General features: G+C 44.6%; 1 protein-coding gene across 3 annotated transcripts in view; it reads right to left on the bottom strand.

The window, feature by feature from the left end:
- Positions 1-19,212, bottom strand: part of PRKCA (protein kinase C alpha) — a 211,982-nt gene extending 192,770 nt beyond the window's left edge. For 2 of the 3 annotated variants that reach the window (XR_009557213.1, XM_035104019.2), the window contains exons 1-2: positions 18,821-19,212; positions 10,496-10,527 (exon numbers count right to left, since the gene is read on the bottom strand). Coding sequence is in view for 1 of the 3 variants with exons in the window: in XM_035104019.2 (XP_034959910.1) it covers positions 10,496-10,527; positions 18,821-18,993 (205 nt within the window). In the remaining 2 variants the exon portion in view is untranslated. The remainder of the gene's footprint in view (positions 1-10,495; positions 10,528-18,820) is intronic. The other variant, XR_004691854.2, reaches the window with a different exon arrangement.
- Positions 19,213-20,936: the final 1,724 nt, after the last annotated feature.

Raw genomic sequence — 20,936 nt, 5'->3', positions numbered from 1 at the left:
ATGCTTCCAGGTCCCCTGTTCATGACCTGTCCTCACTGCATTGCTGCCAATGTCTCACAAAAAGGAAGACATATTTGAAACCACCATGGATGATAATTAAACGAATTGCTCAAACATTTTGAAGAGTAATCTCAAAATCTAGAACTTCTCCATCACCAACTCTGCTTAAATTCTCCTTAACTTCTCACTTTCACAAAACTGGGTATAAGGCTTTTAAAGTTGGAAGTGATGTGCATTTTTTTGTTTCAGTATAAACTGAGACTGACTTTGGTGCCTTGCTGAATTTCTTCAAGAGGATACCTAATTTGTTCTATTTCTACATATGCCCCTTTATTTTAAAACCGGATATTTAAAATGGGAGTTACTAATGTCAAATAAGAAGAGTGACCACGAATGGGGTGTCTATTAAAAGGAGGGGGAAATCCAGGTTAGTGCTCCAAGTTAGGTCTAGCAATCTTTTTAAACAAAATTAAAAAATCCTTCCAGTAGCACCTTTTTAAAGTCCCACAAAAATATACTGGATGCAACATCAGGGAAAAGCATTGTGGGAAATTAAAATAGCAACAGTTATGTAGCCCTAAGTGGTTTTATGCACCACTTCCAAGTTATTGTTATTACTATTTAGTTATATATTGCCCTTTATCAAAAGATCTCAGGTTGGTGTGCAACATTAGAAGCACATTAGAAAACCTAAGTTGAGAAACCATTTGGTGGAAGTGAGAGGTTGAAATGAATTTAAGCAGAGGGGGTGGAGGAAAAGCCCTGTGCACAGATTAGTTTGCACAACAATCCACAAAACGAAGTATTGTTAATAGCAAATGGTTTTGGTTCTGTTTGACACAAAGATGTATTTATGATAAAGTGTTTTTCATAACTGAGCAATGTGCCCATCAGTCTCTAGCGAACCTTAAGGAAGCGAGCGGATTTAGGCCTTTTATTGGCAATGCAATCCCTGCTTGGCTGAGGAGGGTAAAAGAAAGGCAGATAAAATCAAGGAATAAAACGTTCAAAATTAATAAGTAACATCATTTCTCATTAAGCCTGAAGCAGAGAAGGGAACATTAAGTTATGGTTGCAGCAATATCTTTCGTGTACCCATTAAGTGAGTTAGGCAAGAATTCCCTAAACTATTAAAGTGCATAATATGCACTGATATCTGGCAAAAAAGGCACCAAAATATTCTCAACAATTGTGCTCCTTAGTTGGACACAAAGAAACAAAGAGACCCCAAATCTCTTTAAATGGAGATACCCTTTGGTAGACTGTAGCCTTGCTGACTTATCAGAAATAGGAAAAGCTCAGAAAACCAGCCCCTGCCTAGGTCTTGTTGCATATGCTGTTCCCTGAGCTACAAGCTGCTTCTGTTAGTTCTAGTTCCTAAATCAAAGTTGCCACATGAAGGCCACTTCAAAACTATTCTCCGAGAAACTGTCTGCATGGCAATCAAATTGCGTGAAGACAAATTCAGCGACCTTCTCGACACAGATTCAACTAAGTGAAATAAAAATTAAATATTTGTGGCACCGCAGAAACCATCTTAGTCCACTGAGGAGCTGCTGCACCTGACTGACTGAAATGCTACATGGAGCCATTTGAAATGGTCTCTAAAATGTTCTCAAAAGACCTCACGTTCCAAATATAGTAAATCAAAAATATATGGTGCTTGCTAGTAGAATTGCAACAGGACTAGACAGAGAGACACTCAACTTGCAGGAGGGGTGACGACAATGGAGAGCTCTGTATTGAACCCAAGCTACGGAAGTCCCTCCCACTGAGCCCATGACAAATCTCTATGCTGCAGACTTTCTGAAAGGCTCTGAAGACTTATTTTTCAATGGGACTTCCAGCTATGAAGCTTGTATGGGTCTTGCTCAATTACATTCTCTCTGGTTGTGTATTCTGTATCTTGTACCTTAAATGCTGCTGTGTTTTGCATTCTGTACTGTTTTTCATCTTTTGTTTTCCTTGTAAGCTGCTTTAGGCAGGCAGTTGCCCATAAAAGTCACCTTAAAATAATTTAAAATGACTTTTTAAAACAAAACAAAAACCCCAGACTGATTTTTTTATATATAACACTTCAAGGGATGCATAGTTTTCAAGTTCTGCTTACTGCTGTTTCCAGTCGCTGCCACAGACGTGTGCAAGTGTTGTGCACATCTAGCTTCTCAACATTTGATGAAAAGTCATTGATGAACATTTTGAGTGTATGCAGATCATCCAATCTAGGACAAAAATGGCTACTTCGCTTTGAGACTGATGTCAACTCAAATTCTGGCTTTTTTGGCTGTGGCAGTGAAGCAAAGATCAAGGCCTCCCCCAAAGCATGCATGCACAACCATGCACACAGACTTATAGTGTATACACAGCAAGACAACTGGGCTGCTCCCACCATACAACTCTTCCCTGGAAAATGGAAGACAAAGAACCAAAATCACATTTAAACAAACTTGAAGTAACGTAGTTGGAGACCCTGCTTGGTTATCACCAATTCTATGCACTGAATGTTGAGGAAAGTTTGAACACATCATAAAGCACTGTTTATATACCATAATAATTAATGTGGGTGACAATGCTCTAATGGAACCAAGGCTCCTAACAGTTATTCCATTAACACCACTATTTAGGTTACAAGCATAGAAGCGAGTGCTATGAATGCCTCCTGGTCTCTCAATTCTCCAACGTGCTCCACTCTCCTTCCCTGAAGTAATTATATGCTGCTCCTCAAGAAAATAATTTCTTCAAAAGGAACAGCCAGGAGAAAGAAGGGCCAATGTTTCATACAGAAATAGTTTGTACAGTTAATGAAAAGGAGCAAAGCACAGTGCTTAGCTTCCCTTAATTTCCTTAACACAGGGAACATTCATATTCGAGAATATATATATAGACAGACAGATTTGTCTAATTTCCAGTAATTTCCTTGTCATGCCTAATAATTTATATTAGAATAAATGTCATTAATTTCATAGTGTGTTCTCCTCTGTGCTCTGCAAAATAAACTGCCAGAATGCGTGTTAATTTTAAACATGCTTTCAGTGCAAAAATCCAGGGTTGGATTCTTTCTTTCTTTTTTCCCGTAACAAATGAGAAACTTCAGCTTTCAAAGGAAAAGAAGTTCCCCCTAATAACAAATAGCCTGGGTAGACATAAATGTTACTAGTTTACAACAGCTGAAAGACCACCAATACAGTTCCATTAAACAGGGAAATACCTGCCACAAACATTTGTGTCCACAGCACTATAGCCCAGATCCCATGCATGAGCAACAAGAACTTCATTGCACATGAGTGTGGGGGCTAACTTATAATACCCCAGTTTCATCCTGCTGCATCTCAGTACATACCATTTCAGAGGGCTTCACCTATCCTCAGAAATGCCTTCCTAGGCTTGTACAACATCCACAGCCTTTGGATACCAGCCTATGAAAATATACCCTATCCAGTAAGGAAACCATAAAATGACAGTTCCTAATACTTGCATAAAGAAAGTGAAATTTTCAAAGGACTATTAAATACATCCTGCTCTTAAACCAGACATAGGCAAACTCGGCCCTCCAGATGTTTTGGGGACTACAACTCCAATCATCCCTAGCTAACAGGAACAGTGGTCAGGGATGATGGAAACTGTAGTCTCAAAACATCTGAAGGGCCGAGATTGCCTATGCCTGTCTTAAACTGAGCATTTACTGCATGGTATGAGCAAATGTCACAAATGGAGACTATGACCAAATGAAACCGACAGTTTTAAAAGTTACAAATAAACCACAGAAAGAAAAAGAAAAGAAGACACAAACTGCCTGATGAAAAGTTGACATGCCTTTAAAGATCACTCTCAAGTAACTAAGTTATTGCAAGTTAAGAGCATTTTAGATCTTGATAGTATCACCTTACGACCAAAATTATAATAATACCCTGTCCACAGTTTTCTTTAAAAGACCAGTATGAATGCGAGGTGCTCCTAGAATCTGTGCCGTTTTAGCTGTAGCGGATCAAGGATATTCGTATTGTAGAAACTCCTTAATTAACTGGCAGGTTGACTGGTAATAATGCAGCAGAAAGGTGCAGAGAAGGAGGAGGAGGATCTTTCTGGCCAGCTACAAAGGCTCAGAGCACGCAGCCTTAGGGCTCAACCTCAGCCCCTCAGGTATCAAAACATTCGCCTAAGCAGGGTTAATTATTTTTAGGAAGATTGTTACTTTTCAAGGCAGACAAAAGTAGCTCCCTGCCCCCCACCAACCCACCCACTTGCCTGATCAAAGAAGTCTGTTAGAAGCTTGCTTAACAATTTATGGCTTGCTCTAACATTATTCCACAAGAAATTGCACTTGCTGGAAGACAAACCCTAAGAACGTTGCAGTGCCTTTATAATCTGCAAACCTAAAGAATTGTTATGGGTTGACAATTGAAATCTGCCTAAAGGAAATTATGCTGTTAACACACACAGCTAAAATAAAAGTACCCTGATGATCGTACTCTGTGAGGTGCCATGTCTAACGTGGCCAGCCAGCCAGAAATAATCATAGCTATGTCCAAAGAAGAAGTGACTTGCTGGCAGCTCCTGAATGCCATCTTTGACCCAACAAGGGTCCACAGCTCCAGAGGGGTAGTAAAACGGGGCAGCCAGAGTGAGGAAAAGCAGCAACAGGAAAGCCCACCGGCCAGTTTCTCTCTCTCTCTCTGGTCTAATCCACCCTGCCTTGGACAGCAGTAGACTTGTTTATACATTCCTGATGGGCACAATATTAAGTTTTCCATAGCATGCCCACTATTTTGGCTGATGTAAATATTTCTTTCCTTACTTATTTTTTATTGTTAAGATTCAGTATGAATTATTAGCAGATTGTTTAATCTTAGTGTAACAGTGACTATTAATATGAGATGTTTGGGGTTTATTGGAAATGTTGTTTTTATGGCTATTTAAATTTGCTGAACTCTCTTGCGAATTGCTAGTGAATTATCATGAAATTAAAGTATATTGTTACGAAGTGCTTTTGCAGACGGGAACATACCACAGAAAAGCAGCAGAGAAGTAAACCATTGAAGAAAGCCAAGTTCGTTGGAATGAGAACGGGGGAAAGAAAGAAGCAAAATACTTAATTTGTTCAGTCCAACCTGTACTGATCGTTGGAAGCATGTCGTGTACGGCTCATGTAGTTTTAGTGGGCAAGCATGCGCTGCGAAGTTCCCTGTTCAAACAGCCATGAAGTGCAGGTGGTTTTAAGCATGGTTCCCTCAATTTCTCTTTCTGCCCCAGTTCCTCCATCCCCCTCCCCCTCCGCAATACGATGATAACAACGCTGACCTCTTTTACCAGATTACTGCAAGGATTATAGAGATAATGTACCAGTACCCAAAAAATGCCTTCTAGAATTCATAGTATGACAATACTTTGGTTAGAAAAACCAAACTGTCACAAAACAGGGAGCAAGTGTCTGAGTTCTCCAGAAATCTTCATCAGGCCTGCTTGTTATGCAAAACAGGAAGTGGGAGGGGCAGGGGCAGAGTGTTGAAGCCATAAAGTTTGTACAGTACTGGTATCTCTCTTAAGATAGGGAGTGGGAAGAGGGACGGGGCATAATAGATTAGGTTTCAAGTTACACCTAGGTACACTGGGATGAAGAAGTGCCTGATTCCCCCTTTTAAAAATATAAAACCCAGTAGTTCACTAGCTCTGTCTCCAGTCTTATACAAACTACAGAAGTTATTTGTGGTAGGAAACATCACTATATACATACACACACACACACACACACACACACACACACACACACATGCTTTGTGCATGCATATATGTGCAAAGCAGAGATCAAACTTAGGTAGTGTACCAGGTTGGGAAAAAATATCAATGGAAACTGAATATGGCAGCTTTACCTAGAGGCTGGAGAGAATGTGCACTCCAAGAAAATGTGTGGTATTCAACTACGTATTAATCAGAGTAGATCCACTGAAATTAATGACCATGACCAAGTTAGGCCCATTAATTTTAAGCGGTCTCCTCAGAGTAAAACTTAGCTGAACACCACCCCAAAGCTTTGAACCGTCCCAAGTTACATTATGCTTCACGTTGCAAGTCAGTTCTTATCTGCTACTAACACTATTTCGAATGTATCACCTCACAGTGACCTTACCACAGCTGCAATCCAAAGTATATTTAACCAGGAAGCATTTTTAGAACTGGACAGTTAAGACACCCAAGGGTGGGGGAATCACTGTTGGAAGGCGCTTGGATTTAGGATAGTAATGAAAGTCTGTAGCTGTACAGCCACCTTTTCCTCTCTCCTTTTTTTAAGAGTTTGAATAAGATGTTCATTACTGTAGTTATCTTCCACCTACTGTGTTTTAAGCGTTATTTCTCACTCACTCACCACCACTGAGCTACATCTCTTTTTGTTTTTTGTTTTACAGACTAATTAAGCATCATAGCAGTATCTTCCTCATTATCAATTCACCTTCTGGATTGAGCTCAATTACTTGGACCTTCACAGGTGGGCCTCCGGTCCAGTAGAAGCTCCCTCTGGCAGAAGAAGGCAGACAATTCTTGCCAGTTCCCCCTTCTCTTGCAGCCTTCCTCCACTGCCACTATTCTAGAGGGTCTCCCAACAAAACTTGTCAGGGAGAATGAGGGGGCTGCAGGGCAAAAAAAAAGCTTCCACCTACAGCTAGCAGCATCCTATCAGCAGAATTCCACTCACTGAAATTTAATAAAATTTATTATTAAAAATATATATTATATTGTTCTGAAAATAAGCCAAGTACAATATTTTGATAAACAAAAACCTATTAAAATATTGCCGCACGCCACTCCTATCTCTGAGAAGTGTGAGATTCCAGGGCTCCCAGGCACTTGCCCAGGGTCCGTGTTTCCTTTTGGAAATGGGGCACAGTGGAAAGTGTGGTGTCTTTATGATATATGGTTTATTTACACAGATATACAACCTGAGCCTACAATGGAGGGGCTCACAACATTAACACTCCAAGTGGGTCTTGCTTCTCCCATAGCTGCACCCATGGATCAGAAATCCCATAGCTGCAGCCATGGAACAGAAATCAACCATTGTACTCTGACCTTCTCTCCAGCTGCCTTTACCAGATTGAAACCTTTCCCCTCCAGGTCACATCCCAGTCAACCCGAAGCACTCTACCTCAAACTCTGTCTTTGTGTTCTAACTCACTCAGATCTGGAGGAGGGGCCCCACCCACTTGCAGTCTGGCACAGAGCCTTTGCTTTCTTAATGACTCATCACCTTCCATTTGTTCCCCTAACACCCTACAGCCCAGGCAATTTCCTGGTCAGGAAACTGGCCTGGCTTATATTTTAACATTTACAGGATCCAATAATTTAGGGGAGTCTAGTACCCATAAACTCATAACACTATTATACTATTCAATCAGTAACACGAAGACACAGCCATCCATATCCCCTCAGTTCAAAATTCTAGCCAGTCACTTGTACAACAAATACAGGTGACACACACCTAGACAGCTTATACTGGCCAGCATGAAGACTATCAGAAAGTCTTCATGAATATTCCAAGCTACTATCAATCATGGACAATGACAGAAATCAAAGCACATGCATTGTTAACTACTGCATCTTTAAATGGTCATTAGCACACTCCTAAATATGTCAATGTTAACAGCAAAGTTAACACACACAAAAGCAACCTATCTTTCTGAAATTAAACACCTGAAGAATGAACTTAATGGCTAGCAGTTTTATATTTCAGTTTTATAATACAACCACAACTCAGCAGATTGTCCACAAGCCAACGCTGTAATTAAGACAAGAGTTTTTCCTCCATTACAGACTCAAATTCAAAATTTTAATTGTGGATGTTCAAGAAAAATAGATGGGTTCTTGTTGTTTCTTAAGACCAATAAAAAGGTGGAATCCTTGGTCATTTCTGGTCTGGGCACAACATCACAACTCAACCATAAAGCCATATAAAAGCTAGCCTTCTGTAACCCGTTAATCTCCAGGTATTGTTGGGCTCCAGCCAGCATGGCCAATGGTCACGGGTGATAGGAGCTGCAGTCTGAAATACCTGGAGGGCACCAGGTTCTGGAAGGCCACCATAGCCCATCTTGAGAGGAGTCCATATAGCAACATTAATCCCCTTCAGAGAAACCAGTATCAAGACAGGAGGAAACTATGTAATTTTTAAAACCATAGCTCCTGCTTGCTTTTCACTCTAGATCAGGCATCCCCAATCTTTGGCCCTCCAGATGTTTTGGACTACAATTCCCATCATCCCTGACCACTGGTCCTGTTAGCTAAGGAGTTGTAGGCCAAAACTTCTGGAGGGCCGCAGTTTGGGGATGCCTGCTCTAGATTCTTGCATTCCTTGAGTTTCCTATAGGTGTGTCTGTAAAATGTAAGACAGCTTCAAGCACACAGACTCTGGTCTTGTGGTCGCCATGCTTAGGGGTAGCTCTGAAGGGAGGTTGGAAGCCACGTATTCACATTTTAGTATCCCTGGAAAAACTAAAGAACACCAGGTAAGAAGATGTGGCTATCAGTATGCTCTTATTACAGGGCATTTGGGGGGGTAGAAGCTTAATCTTTGCAAATTTTGGGCTAGTATATAGAAAATACTACACAGCACTGATACAGTTGTTCAAGGAATTCAAAGTGCTTCACACACATTATCTCAAAACATTGGTATTCTTCATCCCTCTTCTGCAAACAAGTACAGGGGAGGTGAGAGTGAAAAATAGTTTTCTGGGTTAGGTCACACAGTGGATACATGGCTGAGGTACAGTTTGGACTAGAGTTGTCCCAGTGCATACTCTCAGCTACCATACCATGCCTGGTTTTGAAACTTTAATATAAGGGAAAGTGCCCGTTTTGCCTTTTGTAGCCAATGTGGCATCTAATGCTAGTTCCCCCTTTAGCATCTTCCCCAAATAAAAATTCCTGGCTCACTGTGCAAAAGTCTTAGACACCACAACACACTTAACTCATGTGTATCTCCCAGCCATGCTAGCAAAACATGCCTATACGGCATGGGTAGGCAAACTAAGGCCTGGGGGCCGGATCCAGCCCAATCGCCTTCTAAATCCAGCCCGCAGACGGTCCGGGAATCAGCATGTTTTTACATGAGTAGAATATGTCCTTTTATTTAAAATGCATCTCTGGGTTATTTGTGGGGCTTGCCTGGTGTTTTTACATGAGTAGAATGTGTGCTTTTATTTAAAATGCATTTCTGGGTTATTTGTGGGGCATAGGAATTTGTTCATTTTTTCTCTCTCCAAAATATAGTCTGGCCCCCCACAAGGTCTGAGGGACAGTGAACCAGCCCCCCCCCCTGCTGAAAAAGTTTGCTGACCCCTGCTATACGGTGTATAAGCAGATCAAAAGACAACAGGTTTTTGGGGTTTTTTTTAAACCTGCAGGTGTCACATCAACTCCAAAATTCACCAGCTGCCACTGTCAGCTGCCCTAAAATCTATGAAATCATCAGACCAAATGCTATTCTCACTTAATCAAACCTGTCTCCATGGTAGGAAAACGTAACATATACAATTAGCAAATAAGAACGCTGACGAGGGAGGTTGCTGAAGTGAGAAATATATTGATTCATGTGGGATAACCTGAAATGATGATCAACCTACAGACCTTAGAAAATCAGGCTATGAATCTAAGAATATGAGGAAAGGGCAAATTTCAGTTGTAGGGTTTTCCATGCAGAAGGTCCCAGGTTTAATCCTGGGCATATCCAATCAAAAGAATACCAGGGAGCTGTGCATCTCTTCTGGGTAACTGAAGAGCTGTTGTCTCAACATAGACTATTCTGGGCTAGGGAGACCAATACTGTAGTTTAATTTCACATAAGGCAGCTTTGTGGGTTTCATGTTCTGTACATATCCTACAGTTTAGTGAAAATAAGCACTGAACAAAAATACAGCCCTATTATGGCCAATAAGGCAATTCATGTAAATAAAGTTACCATACTTCCTGTCCCAAGATTTTAACACTGAACAATTGACACTGAATTGAAGTTCATTCACAATAAAAATGTTTACTGTGTTTTACTCCATTCAGTTGAATAAACAGATTAAAATAAAGACCAAAGGTCCACCTAAATGTATTCATGAAACCCATGTAAATTACTATGGGAGAGAAAAGATGGATTAGAGCACTAAAGGAAGCCCAATGGAGAGCGAATCCACTATTCAGAACACCCACACAGAGACAGCAGCTCCCGACAAGAAAAATGTTCTCTACAAAAATAAACCACAAAGATTCTTTTCATGAAAAATTAAAGAGTGCTCTATATGCAGATTACATGACATTTAATTTTAGGAAACTCTGCTGAAATGAAACTCTTCTGTGCATGATTCACAGTTCATGAGATAATAAATGATTAAATAATACACATCCTTTTAGATAATTTAATACTTTTCTTTCTTTCTAGCATAATTAATTCCTTCTTGAGGTATATTTCACCTAGATTTCATGATTAAAGCAGAAATGGAAGCCATTATTACTTACTTACCTTGACACTGAAATCCTTGTTTGCCAAACCCCCTAGGCAAGAAAAAAAGAGAAAGACAAAGTTAGCTTTTTTTTTGTTGACGTAATATGCAACAGCAATATTATTTCCTGTCAAAGGAATACATTTTCTTAACTTCTACATATTGAGTAAGTCCCATTGAGTTTAATAGCACTTACTTCTGAGTAGACCTGTACAGGGTTCTGCTCTCAGCCTCTTTACACTCAACAAAAAAATTCAGAACAATTAACTTGCAAAGATTACCTACTGATACAATTTATGCCTTATATTCACAATGTAAGGACTCGTATCATTAATACTATTATGGCTCTTGATGTATGCAGCAACACAACTAATAAAGGAATAATTTGTCTTGGCTTGTTTTAATGTCCAAAATATACTTATGATGCAGGAGAATATCAGGTGGGGCGTGTGTGATAAACTGGCAAGTGAGATACAGTAAGTGGGCCAAAACACCTAATCTCCCAGGATTTGTTGAATTCAGTGAGAATACTGGAGCTGCAAGGTTCTAGTTACAGTGGTACCTCTAGTTACGAAGTTAATTCCTTCCTGGGGTCCGTTCTTAACCTCAAACTGCTCTTAACTAGAGGCGAGCTTTCGCTAATGGGGCCTTTTGCCGCACACGATTTCTGTTCTCAACCTGGGGCAAAGTTCTCAACTCGAGATAACTCTTCCAGGTGAGCAGAGTTTGTAACCTGAAGCGTTTGTAACCTGAGGCATTTGTAACTCGAGGTACCACTGTATTCACTTTCTCAAAACTGTCTGGATGGCCTTGAGAGTCCTCCTGCCCCCTTTGTTGTGGTTACTGCTTTTTCTTCTTAATATAAGAGGATCTAAGGTAAGTGAAAAAATTAACACACACACTCATAAAAAGAAAGCTTGACCTTATATCTAAGGATGCAAGACAGAATTTCTACCAGTTGACAAAACACATGAACCTCTGTTATTTATTTTGCTGACACTGTATGCATTTCCAGGGGGGTGGGGAACCTACATTAAGGAGCTGATATACAAATACTTTCTTCATAGATGTTTATATACAGATACTTAGTTTATACTACTCAAATCTACGTGCATGGAGCAGCCTGCAACACTATAGGATGGCACACACACAAGTTTTTTTCACAGTGAAGTGGAGACTTCAAACACACATACACATTTACTTTATATGCACAAATCTGTGGGAATAAAATTAAACACACAGAGGAATTCAAACAAAGCTTAACAATATTGTTTGTGAAAACCGTCCTGATATTGACGGGTGTTTATTTTAACCACCATTTTTTTAAATATACATGCCACTTTTAAAAAACACTGCTGCAACTGTCTCAAGATAGCCGGAATGTTGAGGTCAAATGCAATATAAGCAATAATGCTAAATTAACAACTAAATTGATGCCACTGAAAGTTACTAATACGTAATCAGAGCATCCCGTTTTTGTGTTCTTAAAAGTTTCTATACTTGACAGAACTAATTTCTAAATAAAATGAGTAATCAAACGATGCCACACAGAGTACTTTATCTCTGATTTATTGATTTTTAACACAGTTAAAGATAAGTGCAGTACACTTGCAGCCTACACACATTTAACTTGTGCTAATTCAGTTTTATGAACTTGGCAAATAAATGGAATGGAATGGAAAGCGGGCAGGTGCACAGAAAAAATACTTTGGCAATCCCACCCTCTATTGCACCCAATGTGTTTTGACTATACACAATTTTGGCTCTAGGTGCTATTCCTGGAATGTAACCTCTGTGTAAGTTGCGGGCTTGAAGTTGAGTGGTACAGACTTTTTCCTGATTCTTCACTGAAGGGGACCAAAAAGTGGTGGTTCCTCCACTAGTCTCTCTCTCTCTCTCTCTCTCTCTCTCTCTCTCTCTCTCTCTCTCTCTCGCTGCAAACACTCTACAATTAAACATTTTTTTAAAGCTTAGATTCTGCTCAGAAGCGTATGGAAAAAAATGTAACTTTTTTTAAAAAAAGAACTGATTGGGTGACAATGGTGTTAACACTGCTGCCCCTTTAGAGAACAGCTACCCAAATTTTGTATTTACAATTCACAGGTTTTCCGAAGTTTCCCAGACTCTCATTAAAAAGGCACCTATATCTTATCTCTGAAGCAGAAAAAGGTTACTGCATGCTGTCTCTGAAGAATATTAAAAATCCTTCCTAGCTGGAAAAGGCAGTAGAACACAACTTTTCTTGTCATCTGCCAGCCACAGGATACGTTTCCCCATTCAAATGCACCGTATGATTAAGTGCCTTTTATCAACACAGGTGCCGATGTTCTTCAAATTGAAGCGGGTCAGCCAACCAGAACTGGCTCAGAACTCCTTCTCAGGCTGCTTGAAGTGTACATACAGCCTGAGAGTCTTTTTGCGCAACATGCTGCCATCAATGGGTTCATGGCCTCTAGCCACAGGTTCAGTGCCTCATGTGCCTTCACCAGGGCCTCATCCTCCACGTGGCTGGGAACCTTGGCAGTTGCGGGTGTACAGGCACTCGCTGCCCCCGATGCCCGGATTTTCTTCTCCCGTGCCTTAATGGCACTTAAGCTGGATTCTTTCCTGCCAAACTTGCATGCCACAGCACACATGCTCATGCTGCCTGCTAAAAAGTCCATAACTTCCAATTCCTCCTCCAACGTGGGCACCACTCGCAGTCTCTTGGGTTTGTTTGTCATCCCGTGAGGAAGATGCAGCTGCTGTGCATTTAGGTGCCATCTCAAAGAACAGCTAATAATAATAATAAACCACCTGCCAGAAACTCCTCCGAACTCCAACACAATCCCTCTCTCCCAACCTCCTTCCTCAAACTCAAACTCTTCACAGGCCTCAATGGTTGGCGCAAGGACTCTTGGGATTGCAATTGTGAAGGCCCATGGGATTGCTAGGTGCTGTTCCTGCGCCTTTTCTGGCTTCTTCACGCCTCTCCTGGGGCGATTTTAGCCATTTTTAAATTCACTTCTGGTTCAGTGTGATGTGCACACAGTCACACACATGTTGAATGCATGTAAAAGGAAGGGTTGCCTGTGAGGATAGACCTGACACCTGGAAGTCCTAAGGTTCTCTCATAGCTATGGGAATGGCTGAGTATGCAGTCCATACCAAGGGCTCTTGGACGAATAAGTTGCAGCATGCGAATAAAATGGATGTATTTGAATGCAAGCAATTCACAATAAGACAACATGAAGACTCGTTTTTTCTTCATTCAAAATGAGCCCATGGAGGAAAGGTGCACAACCAGTTCACAGTCTAAACCACAGCCAGATATGTGCATGCAAACGATATACAACACCACTTCAGCTAGCTGGCATTGTAACAGCCTGGCATTGTCTCGAGGAAAGAAAGCACTGCTTTATCCCCTTGTGGCTCCTGAGTGGTTTTTATTAGTTTCCTCCATATTGGCTATGCGCATAAATCTTATTTATGAGCATGCACATCTAAGAGGTGCAATCTGCAAAGTATTTTCAAATCCCCTTGCCCACCAGAGGCAGCAGCAGGAAACACAAAAAAGGGAAATGCCAAACTCAGTGCAAAAGATTCAAGCAATCTTGTCCTAAGCAACTGCAGAATCGTAAGAGTTTGTAAAGTGGCAGGGATGTGGAAGAAGGGCAGCATGCACACAAATGCTTTTATGCACAAAGTGGTTACAGAATCAAGGTTAAGTGGAACAGCTGCATGCAAGCACGGTGTACATGACATAAGCCAAATGCTAAAGGGGAATATATATAGGAGAAAGGAAAAACTAAATGAATTCAATGAGTAGGACAACTTATGCTGTGGTTAAAGAGAATGCAATCTGTTATGAGTTCACTGGCATCTTATGGCAGTTCCTGAACAAGTGTATGGGTGCTGGAAGAAAATAGATGATGGCCAAAAACTGTAATTCAGTCCTGGCACTGGGAGGTCCTGTGGGGAGGTGAGTGGCTCCTGGGTCCAGTAACAGGTAATAGCACAGTTTGGGTGTAGTCTTTGATTCGTATTTATCTGCAGAAGCTCAGGTAGCAGTGATAGCTATAAATGAATGCCACCTTTGGCAGGTACACCTACAATGTCTGTTTCCGGATCAGGATAGCCTGGCCGCTGTGAACAATCCTCTAGACTTGATAGCGTGAATCTGCTCCATCACCTGGGACTTTGCTTGAGGTTGGTCCCAAAGCCAGGGCTGCTGCAGAATACTGCAACCTTGTAACAAGGTTACTCAGTGTAGTATCCTGCCACACACATACCGGTATTATACCACTACTAAAGGAGCTGCAAGGGCTGCCCGTAAACTACAGGTCTAAGTTCAAGGTTTCGATGTCTGCCGACCAGGATACCTGCAGGAGCTGCTCTCTCTCCCTACTGCCATCTGAACATTCTGCTCAGCTGCAGAGTTCGGCTGGGTTGGGCAACTAGCGTGAAGGGCTTTCTCAGTGGTAGCCCCCTTCTTACAGAATCGCCTCCCCTCAGAGCTCTGACAACTGCAAATGCTTTTTAGCACTTCTTAAAAGCCTACTTGTGTATTCCAGCCTTTTCTGGAGTTTAATGTTAGGAAACCCAGAGACCAATTTAGGGGGTGCAAATAAGGAGAGGAAGTTCTGTGGCACAGCCCAAAGTCCTTATGCTAGGAGAAGTACTTTGCTGGATACCACCTCTAATGTTGTAATGTTACTGTGCTGTTGCTTTTTAAAATCATTTTCACTTGTACATTGACTCAGGTTGGGTTGCAACAGGTAGTAGAAAAATGAATAAATATACAATAAGTAAAACTTCTAGAGAGTAGGGTTGTAGCAGAAAAGAACTCCCCTGGGTGAAATTTATGTACAACAATTTCCTTGTCAGCTAGGTAAGGAAGAGCCAAACTACATATGATAATAGGAGCTCCACGAGTAGATCTGTAGATATTTTAATTCTTTACTTTGGAGGACTGTGAATTTGATTGGACCAATAGCATGGCAGGGGAAGACCATATTTCCACACACCATTTTCCTGATCTACAGTCAACACATACAGAAAGCTGCTGTTTGACCCTTCAGGGAAATAATACAGGTATTGTGCTTTTCCCTCAACTTTGCTTCAGGATGGGATAGCATGGGAAAAACAGCATGGGGAAAGAGCTGAAATCCTCCAGCACTACTGCTCTGACCTAATTCAAAATCTCTCCCCACCCTACTCACTTCAGCTGCTTTTAAGTACTGTAAATAAAAACAAAAACGTTGGGAGATCCATCTGAACGTCTTGAGTGCAGACTGGCCAAAAGAGATCTGCTACAGAAAATAATTAGATTGCAAGGGTTGCATCCACCATGGTTCATGCCTTTAAAATCAATAAACTTATTGCACATAATAGAAAAGAGATAAACATGTGCAGTAAACTTTAGGGTGCAGTAGGGTGGTAACAAACTGTACTTCAACAGACGACAGGGGGTGAGGTGGGTTGGAGAGGATGCTTGGAAAAGAAAGCCTCTATCCATGGGAGTAGCCAGGATTTGTGTTAGGGGGCAGAAACTCAGTTAGTTAAGCCTCTACCTAAATGAAGTTGGTAAAGCAGCCAAATAGAACAATACTGTACACAAGGCAACTGATAGCCCACAGCATCACTACAGGGAAATTCCATCAGTGAGTTTAAGAAATTTGAAGAAGGGTTCTCTTTATCTCAAGTGAAATGCAGTTGGAAGTCTCACTAGATAAAGCTGGTGCAGTAGCCGAGTATAACAATGTATAAGATTTTCTCCCTTATTGTATCATGTCAGCAAAGTAGTTACATGGGGAAAGCAGCAGGGGATTTGGAGCAGTACTGTAGTAGCTCAGTGGAGGAGCATCTGTTTTGCATGCAAAAGGCACCAGATTCAATCCCCAGCATCTCCAGGTAGAATTGGGAGAGAAATCTGCCTGAAGCCCTGGAGAGCTGATATCAGACAGCATGGACAATCAGGGCCGACTCTAGGTATAGCCCCAGTGGGGCGGGGTGCTAGGGCGCCAGGCTGGCAGGTTGGACACTGTGCGACGAAGCCGCACGGAAGCCGTGCTGTGCGCTGCGAGGGCAGGGGCGCCGGAGCGATCTCTGCGCCTCAGCGCCAGGGCGCCCGACCTGCTCGAGACTGCCCTGTGGACAATACTGAGCTAGATGGACCATTGGTCTAACTCGGTATAAGGCAGCATCCTACAACGTCCTATGTAATCTTGTATCTATGGTCTGTGCAACAAATAAACTTTGTGCCTGGAAGGAAACTCCAAAAAGCCCTGTTGCAAATATAAGACATAGAAAAAGGACCTTTGAGGGTGATGGAGGAAGAGGGTGTCTTGCATCTGTATTATTATTATTATTATTATTATTATTATTATTGCTGCATTTACACATCACCTTTTTGTCCAAGCAGCTCAATGCGGAGTACATGATTCTCCCCCTCCTCAACTAATCCCCACTGAGAGGCAGCGACTGAACCAAAATCACCCAGTGAGCTCCACGGCCAAGTGGGGATTTGAACCTTGAACTCCCAAGGTCCTAGTCTGACACTCTAACCACTACACCATGCAGCTGCTTACGAAGTTGCCCCCTGTGGCTGAATGGTATTTAGAACGATCCCTTAAGCAGATGTTGTTGGTGTTGTTTGCATATAACACTTTCAGTGCTTGACTTCCTGATCTGGGGCGGGAGGTGAAGGACAGAAGAGTACTTATTGTGGTGCAACAGTGGGAAAGAATAGTGAAATAGCAAAAGAGGAGCCTTACACAGTTAGACTCCTGATCCATCTAGCTCAGTACTGGCAGCAGCCCTCTAAGAGCTCAAGCAGACAACATTCCAAGTGCTACCTGGAGGTGCCAGGAACTAAAACCGGGATCTCTTGGAAACAACAAGGAGATGCGGAGGACAAGGTTTCTGTGTCTCTAATAGTTGCACAGAAGATGGAACTTTAGGAGATACAGCTTCTCATGCTAGAGTGAGAAAATATGCACTTCCCAAATAACTTGGAAAAGATGGGGAACTCCAATCAGCATAGCTCTCAAGGCCAGAGATTATGGGAATTGCTCTCTAACAAAACTTGACAGCCAACCATTTCCCATCACCGGTGGTGTAGAGACTGGCCTGCATTTGCATCAGTGCAAATGGATTTATAAGCGTCCTGAGGTGGACAGGATGAGACTGTTTCAGAAGGAAGCCAGCTCAAGGACCAAGAAGAGGATTGTAGATGGAAAGAGGGGTGTTGCTGGTCTGCATAGGAAGACTCATATTGGAGCTACTTTCGTATCAGTGGGAGTGATGAACAGAGTTCTGGATGCAACCAGCTTCCTCTGGAGGATACAGCTGGTGTGGTGTGGCAGCTGAGAAGAAGGGGGCTACAGAGCCTTCCCTTTAAAAAAAAGAGTGTCATTCCAGGATTCCAGCAAGACAGGTTGCGTCATAGGAGAAGTTTTTGATTCTGAGAGCACAGTACTGCATGGGGGTGGAACTCTTTTACTGTATGAAATCAAATGGGCTTCTATGGGGTGCCTGTCAAGGAGTGCACATGCATGTGTGGTACAGAAGGACTATCTAAAGACACTAATTTTTTCCCCAGATGTGGTCAGCAAAGCGGTGCAATGGACAGAAGGACTGGTGTGTGTTTTTTCCAGATCTGGATAAATGGGTTGGCATATTTGTGGGGTGGGAGGGAGGCAGCTCTCTTTCCACATGAAAAGGGCGCCTGCCGAACTACATCCCCCAAGAGTGACAAAGTAGAAAGATCCTTTCTGGCAAGTTGGTGGAGTGCAGGGAAACGGAGTCCATTGGGTCAGCCTGGCCCAGAAGTCTTTGTATGCCCCGATGAAAAATGCAGCGCCACATGAACCACCCCCCACAGGGGTGGTGCCTCCTTCCCTCTCCTCTCCTCTCCTCTCCGTAGGAGGAAAGTAAGAAGGAGAGACACATCCCCTGCATGCAACTGTCAGCGGGGAAGGAGTGCGCTGGGGTCTCATCGAACTGACGGAGCCCCCGGAGAGACGGCGAACCTCAAGCGCTTCCTCCTGCGGGTGGAGAGTGAGTGTGTCTCTCTTTCTGCCCCAAGTCCTTCACCTGTGAAGTCTGCCGAGCGGCTGAAGGGAAGGAGATGACTAACAGCGCTGAGGCGGCGCGGGGAGAGAGCCAGCCAGCCAGCCTACCCGCCCGCCTTGCCTGCTTCTCCGGGAATGGAAGACTGCGAAGCTCCTGGCTGGAGGAAAGGCAAGGCAAGGCAAGGCGGCGAGGGAGAGCCGCTGGAGTTCCCCCTCTGCAGCCACCGCAGCGCAGCGCCCGGTTCCCGGGCGGGGGGTTGGGGTGGGGTTGAGGCCGCGCTCGCTGCTTACCAGATGAAGTCGGTGCAGTGGCTGCAGAAGGTGGGCTGCTTGAAGAAGCGCGCGATGAATTTGTGGTCCCGGACCTCGTGCACGTTCTTCTGCCGGAGGGCCCCTTTGCGGGCGAAGCGCCGCGCCACGTCGGGACCCGCGCCGGGCTCCGGGTTGGGGAAGACGTCGGCCATGGCGCGCGCGACCCCCGCTCGCTCCTTCTTTCCTTCCTTGCTTGCCGCGCCGCGTCGACTTTTGACTTCGCCTCAGCCAGGAAGCGCCTCCTTCCCTCCCACTTCTCTCCCTCTGCCCCGTCCGGCAGCCGCCGACACTCTGGCAGCGGCGGGGATGGGCGCTGCCTCCTGCCCGCTCGGGCTCCTCCTGACGTCTGAGCCACGCGCAGCAGGGAGGCGGGGGGGAGGATCCCTTTCCCCGGGCCAGCCCCCGACGGCTCCGCCCGCCCGCGCGCTCACTGGACCCCCTGCGGCGGGGGGAGGGGCCACCAGAAATGGGAGGGCGGGCGAGCGCCGGAGAGACAGAGCGAGAGCCGGGGAAGCCCGTCTCTAGGGCAACAAGGCGGCGTGTGGGCGACTCCCCCAACTCCGGGGGGGGGAGAGAGGAGGGGTGGAGAGAGAGAGGGAGGGAGGAGGATGGCGCGCGCCGAAAAGGGCCCTCTTCATTGCTTCGCGCGCCGCCTCTCCTCAGTAGCACTCTGCGAGCGAGTACCCTGCTCATCACCTGTTGCATTCGGCGCGCAAGCAGCCGCACCTCGGATCTCTTCAGATTTTCAAAATAACGCGAGCGTCGTCGACGTGGCGCTTAGGAGACTTTTTGCCACATGTGGAGAGAGAAAAGTCTCCCGCCGGACCCTTATTCCCTCACTTTGAAAGGCACTCAAAAGAAATGGGCCCGCTGCCCTGCCCATTTATCGACTCCCCTCCCGGCTCCTCAGCGCGCTGATCTGGCCCAAAAGGTGCCACCACGGCTTCCCGGAGGAACGCATCGCTTCCAGCCGGTTCCGTTTGGAATTATTGGCCAGCCAGTTGGGGAAGGGAGAGAAATCTGCTGGGTGGACTCCGAACTTAACTCGTGTCCACGTGCCTGCTGCAGCCCTGGCCGCGAGGGATTGTGCTTTTTTCTTTCTTTCACGTTGCGCGGACCACACCGCCATGTATACCTGTTGCCACACCGAGTCGGGCAAGGAAGCGTCGCCTCACGTGAGCGAGGCACAAAGCCAAAGCCTTGTTTGTGCACGAGCTCCGCTCCTTGCTTCCGAGACTGCGGGTTACCCCTCTGCGCCTCGCAATGCCCGGATATAATGCCAGCCGGGGCACAAGGAGCCGTTCCTCGGAGGTTCCTCGGAGGTGACACACAGCCAAAGCTGCCTTCTTCAGCTTTGCTGCTGAGCGCGGAGTCCAGAACAGCACTCGGCCCCCGCCCGGCGCGCGGGAACCTGTTGCTTCACCCTTCCTTCCCCTCAGACCAGGGCACCGACCGACCGGTTCCTGACGCAACCATGCGGCGGCCCCTCACGCTGGTGGGAGCGACTGGGCTGCGAGGACTTTACGAGGGACTCAAGCCTTCAGGGCTGAGGCGAACGGAAGGGGTTGGAGAAAAGGCGGTGTGCCTGGCAGCCGGAGTACTGCGCCCTCTTGTCCCTCCCTCGCACGCGCAGGCGGGCGGGCCACCGTTCCTCTTTCCGAGTTTCAACGCGAAGAAGGCTAAAACAAAAAACAAAAAAAAAAGCAACCCGCAGCTCCCGCGTCCCTCAAGTCTCTAGAAAGGTCTCTGGGGAGGAGCCGCAGCGAGACTGACAAGCCGCTCCTCAACAAACAGGCCGGGATTGCAAACAGTCCGCTGGGTCGACAAGGGCAGCCGCGAGTCTCACTCAGGAGACTCCGAGAATGGAATCCCCGTTCTTACGTAGGGGAAAGCAGCGCCCAGAGCGCGCAGCTTGCTTAATTTTAAAGGGCCTTTCCCCCCCGTAAAATCCAGCAGGAGCCCAGAGATCCCTGCAAAGGAGCCAATTCCTAGGGGCCCCTTCGTCGTCGTCCCACCGCCCCACAAAACATTTGAGAGGGCTGGAGTGGAACTCCTCCCCAGTTGATGGGCGTTGCCATTCAAATAGTGTGGGTGT

The sequence above is a fragment of the Zootoca vivipara genome, chromosome 2, assembly GCF_963506605.1.
Source record: "Zootoca vivipara chromosome 2, rZooViv1.1, whole genome shotgun sequence".
In the NCBI taxonomy this organism is placed as follows: domain Eukaryota; kingdom Metazoa; phylum Chordata; class Lepidosauria; order Squamata; family Lacertidae; genus Zootoca; species Zootoca vivipara.
This window is presented reverse-complemented; position numbering and strand designations above follow the sequence as displayed.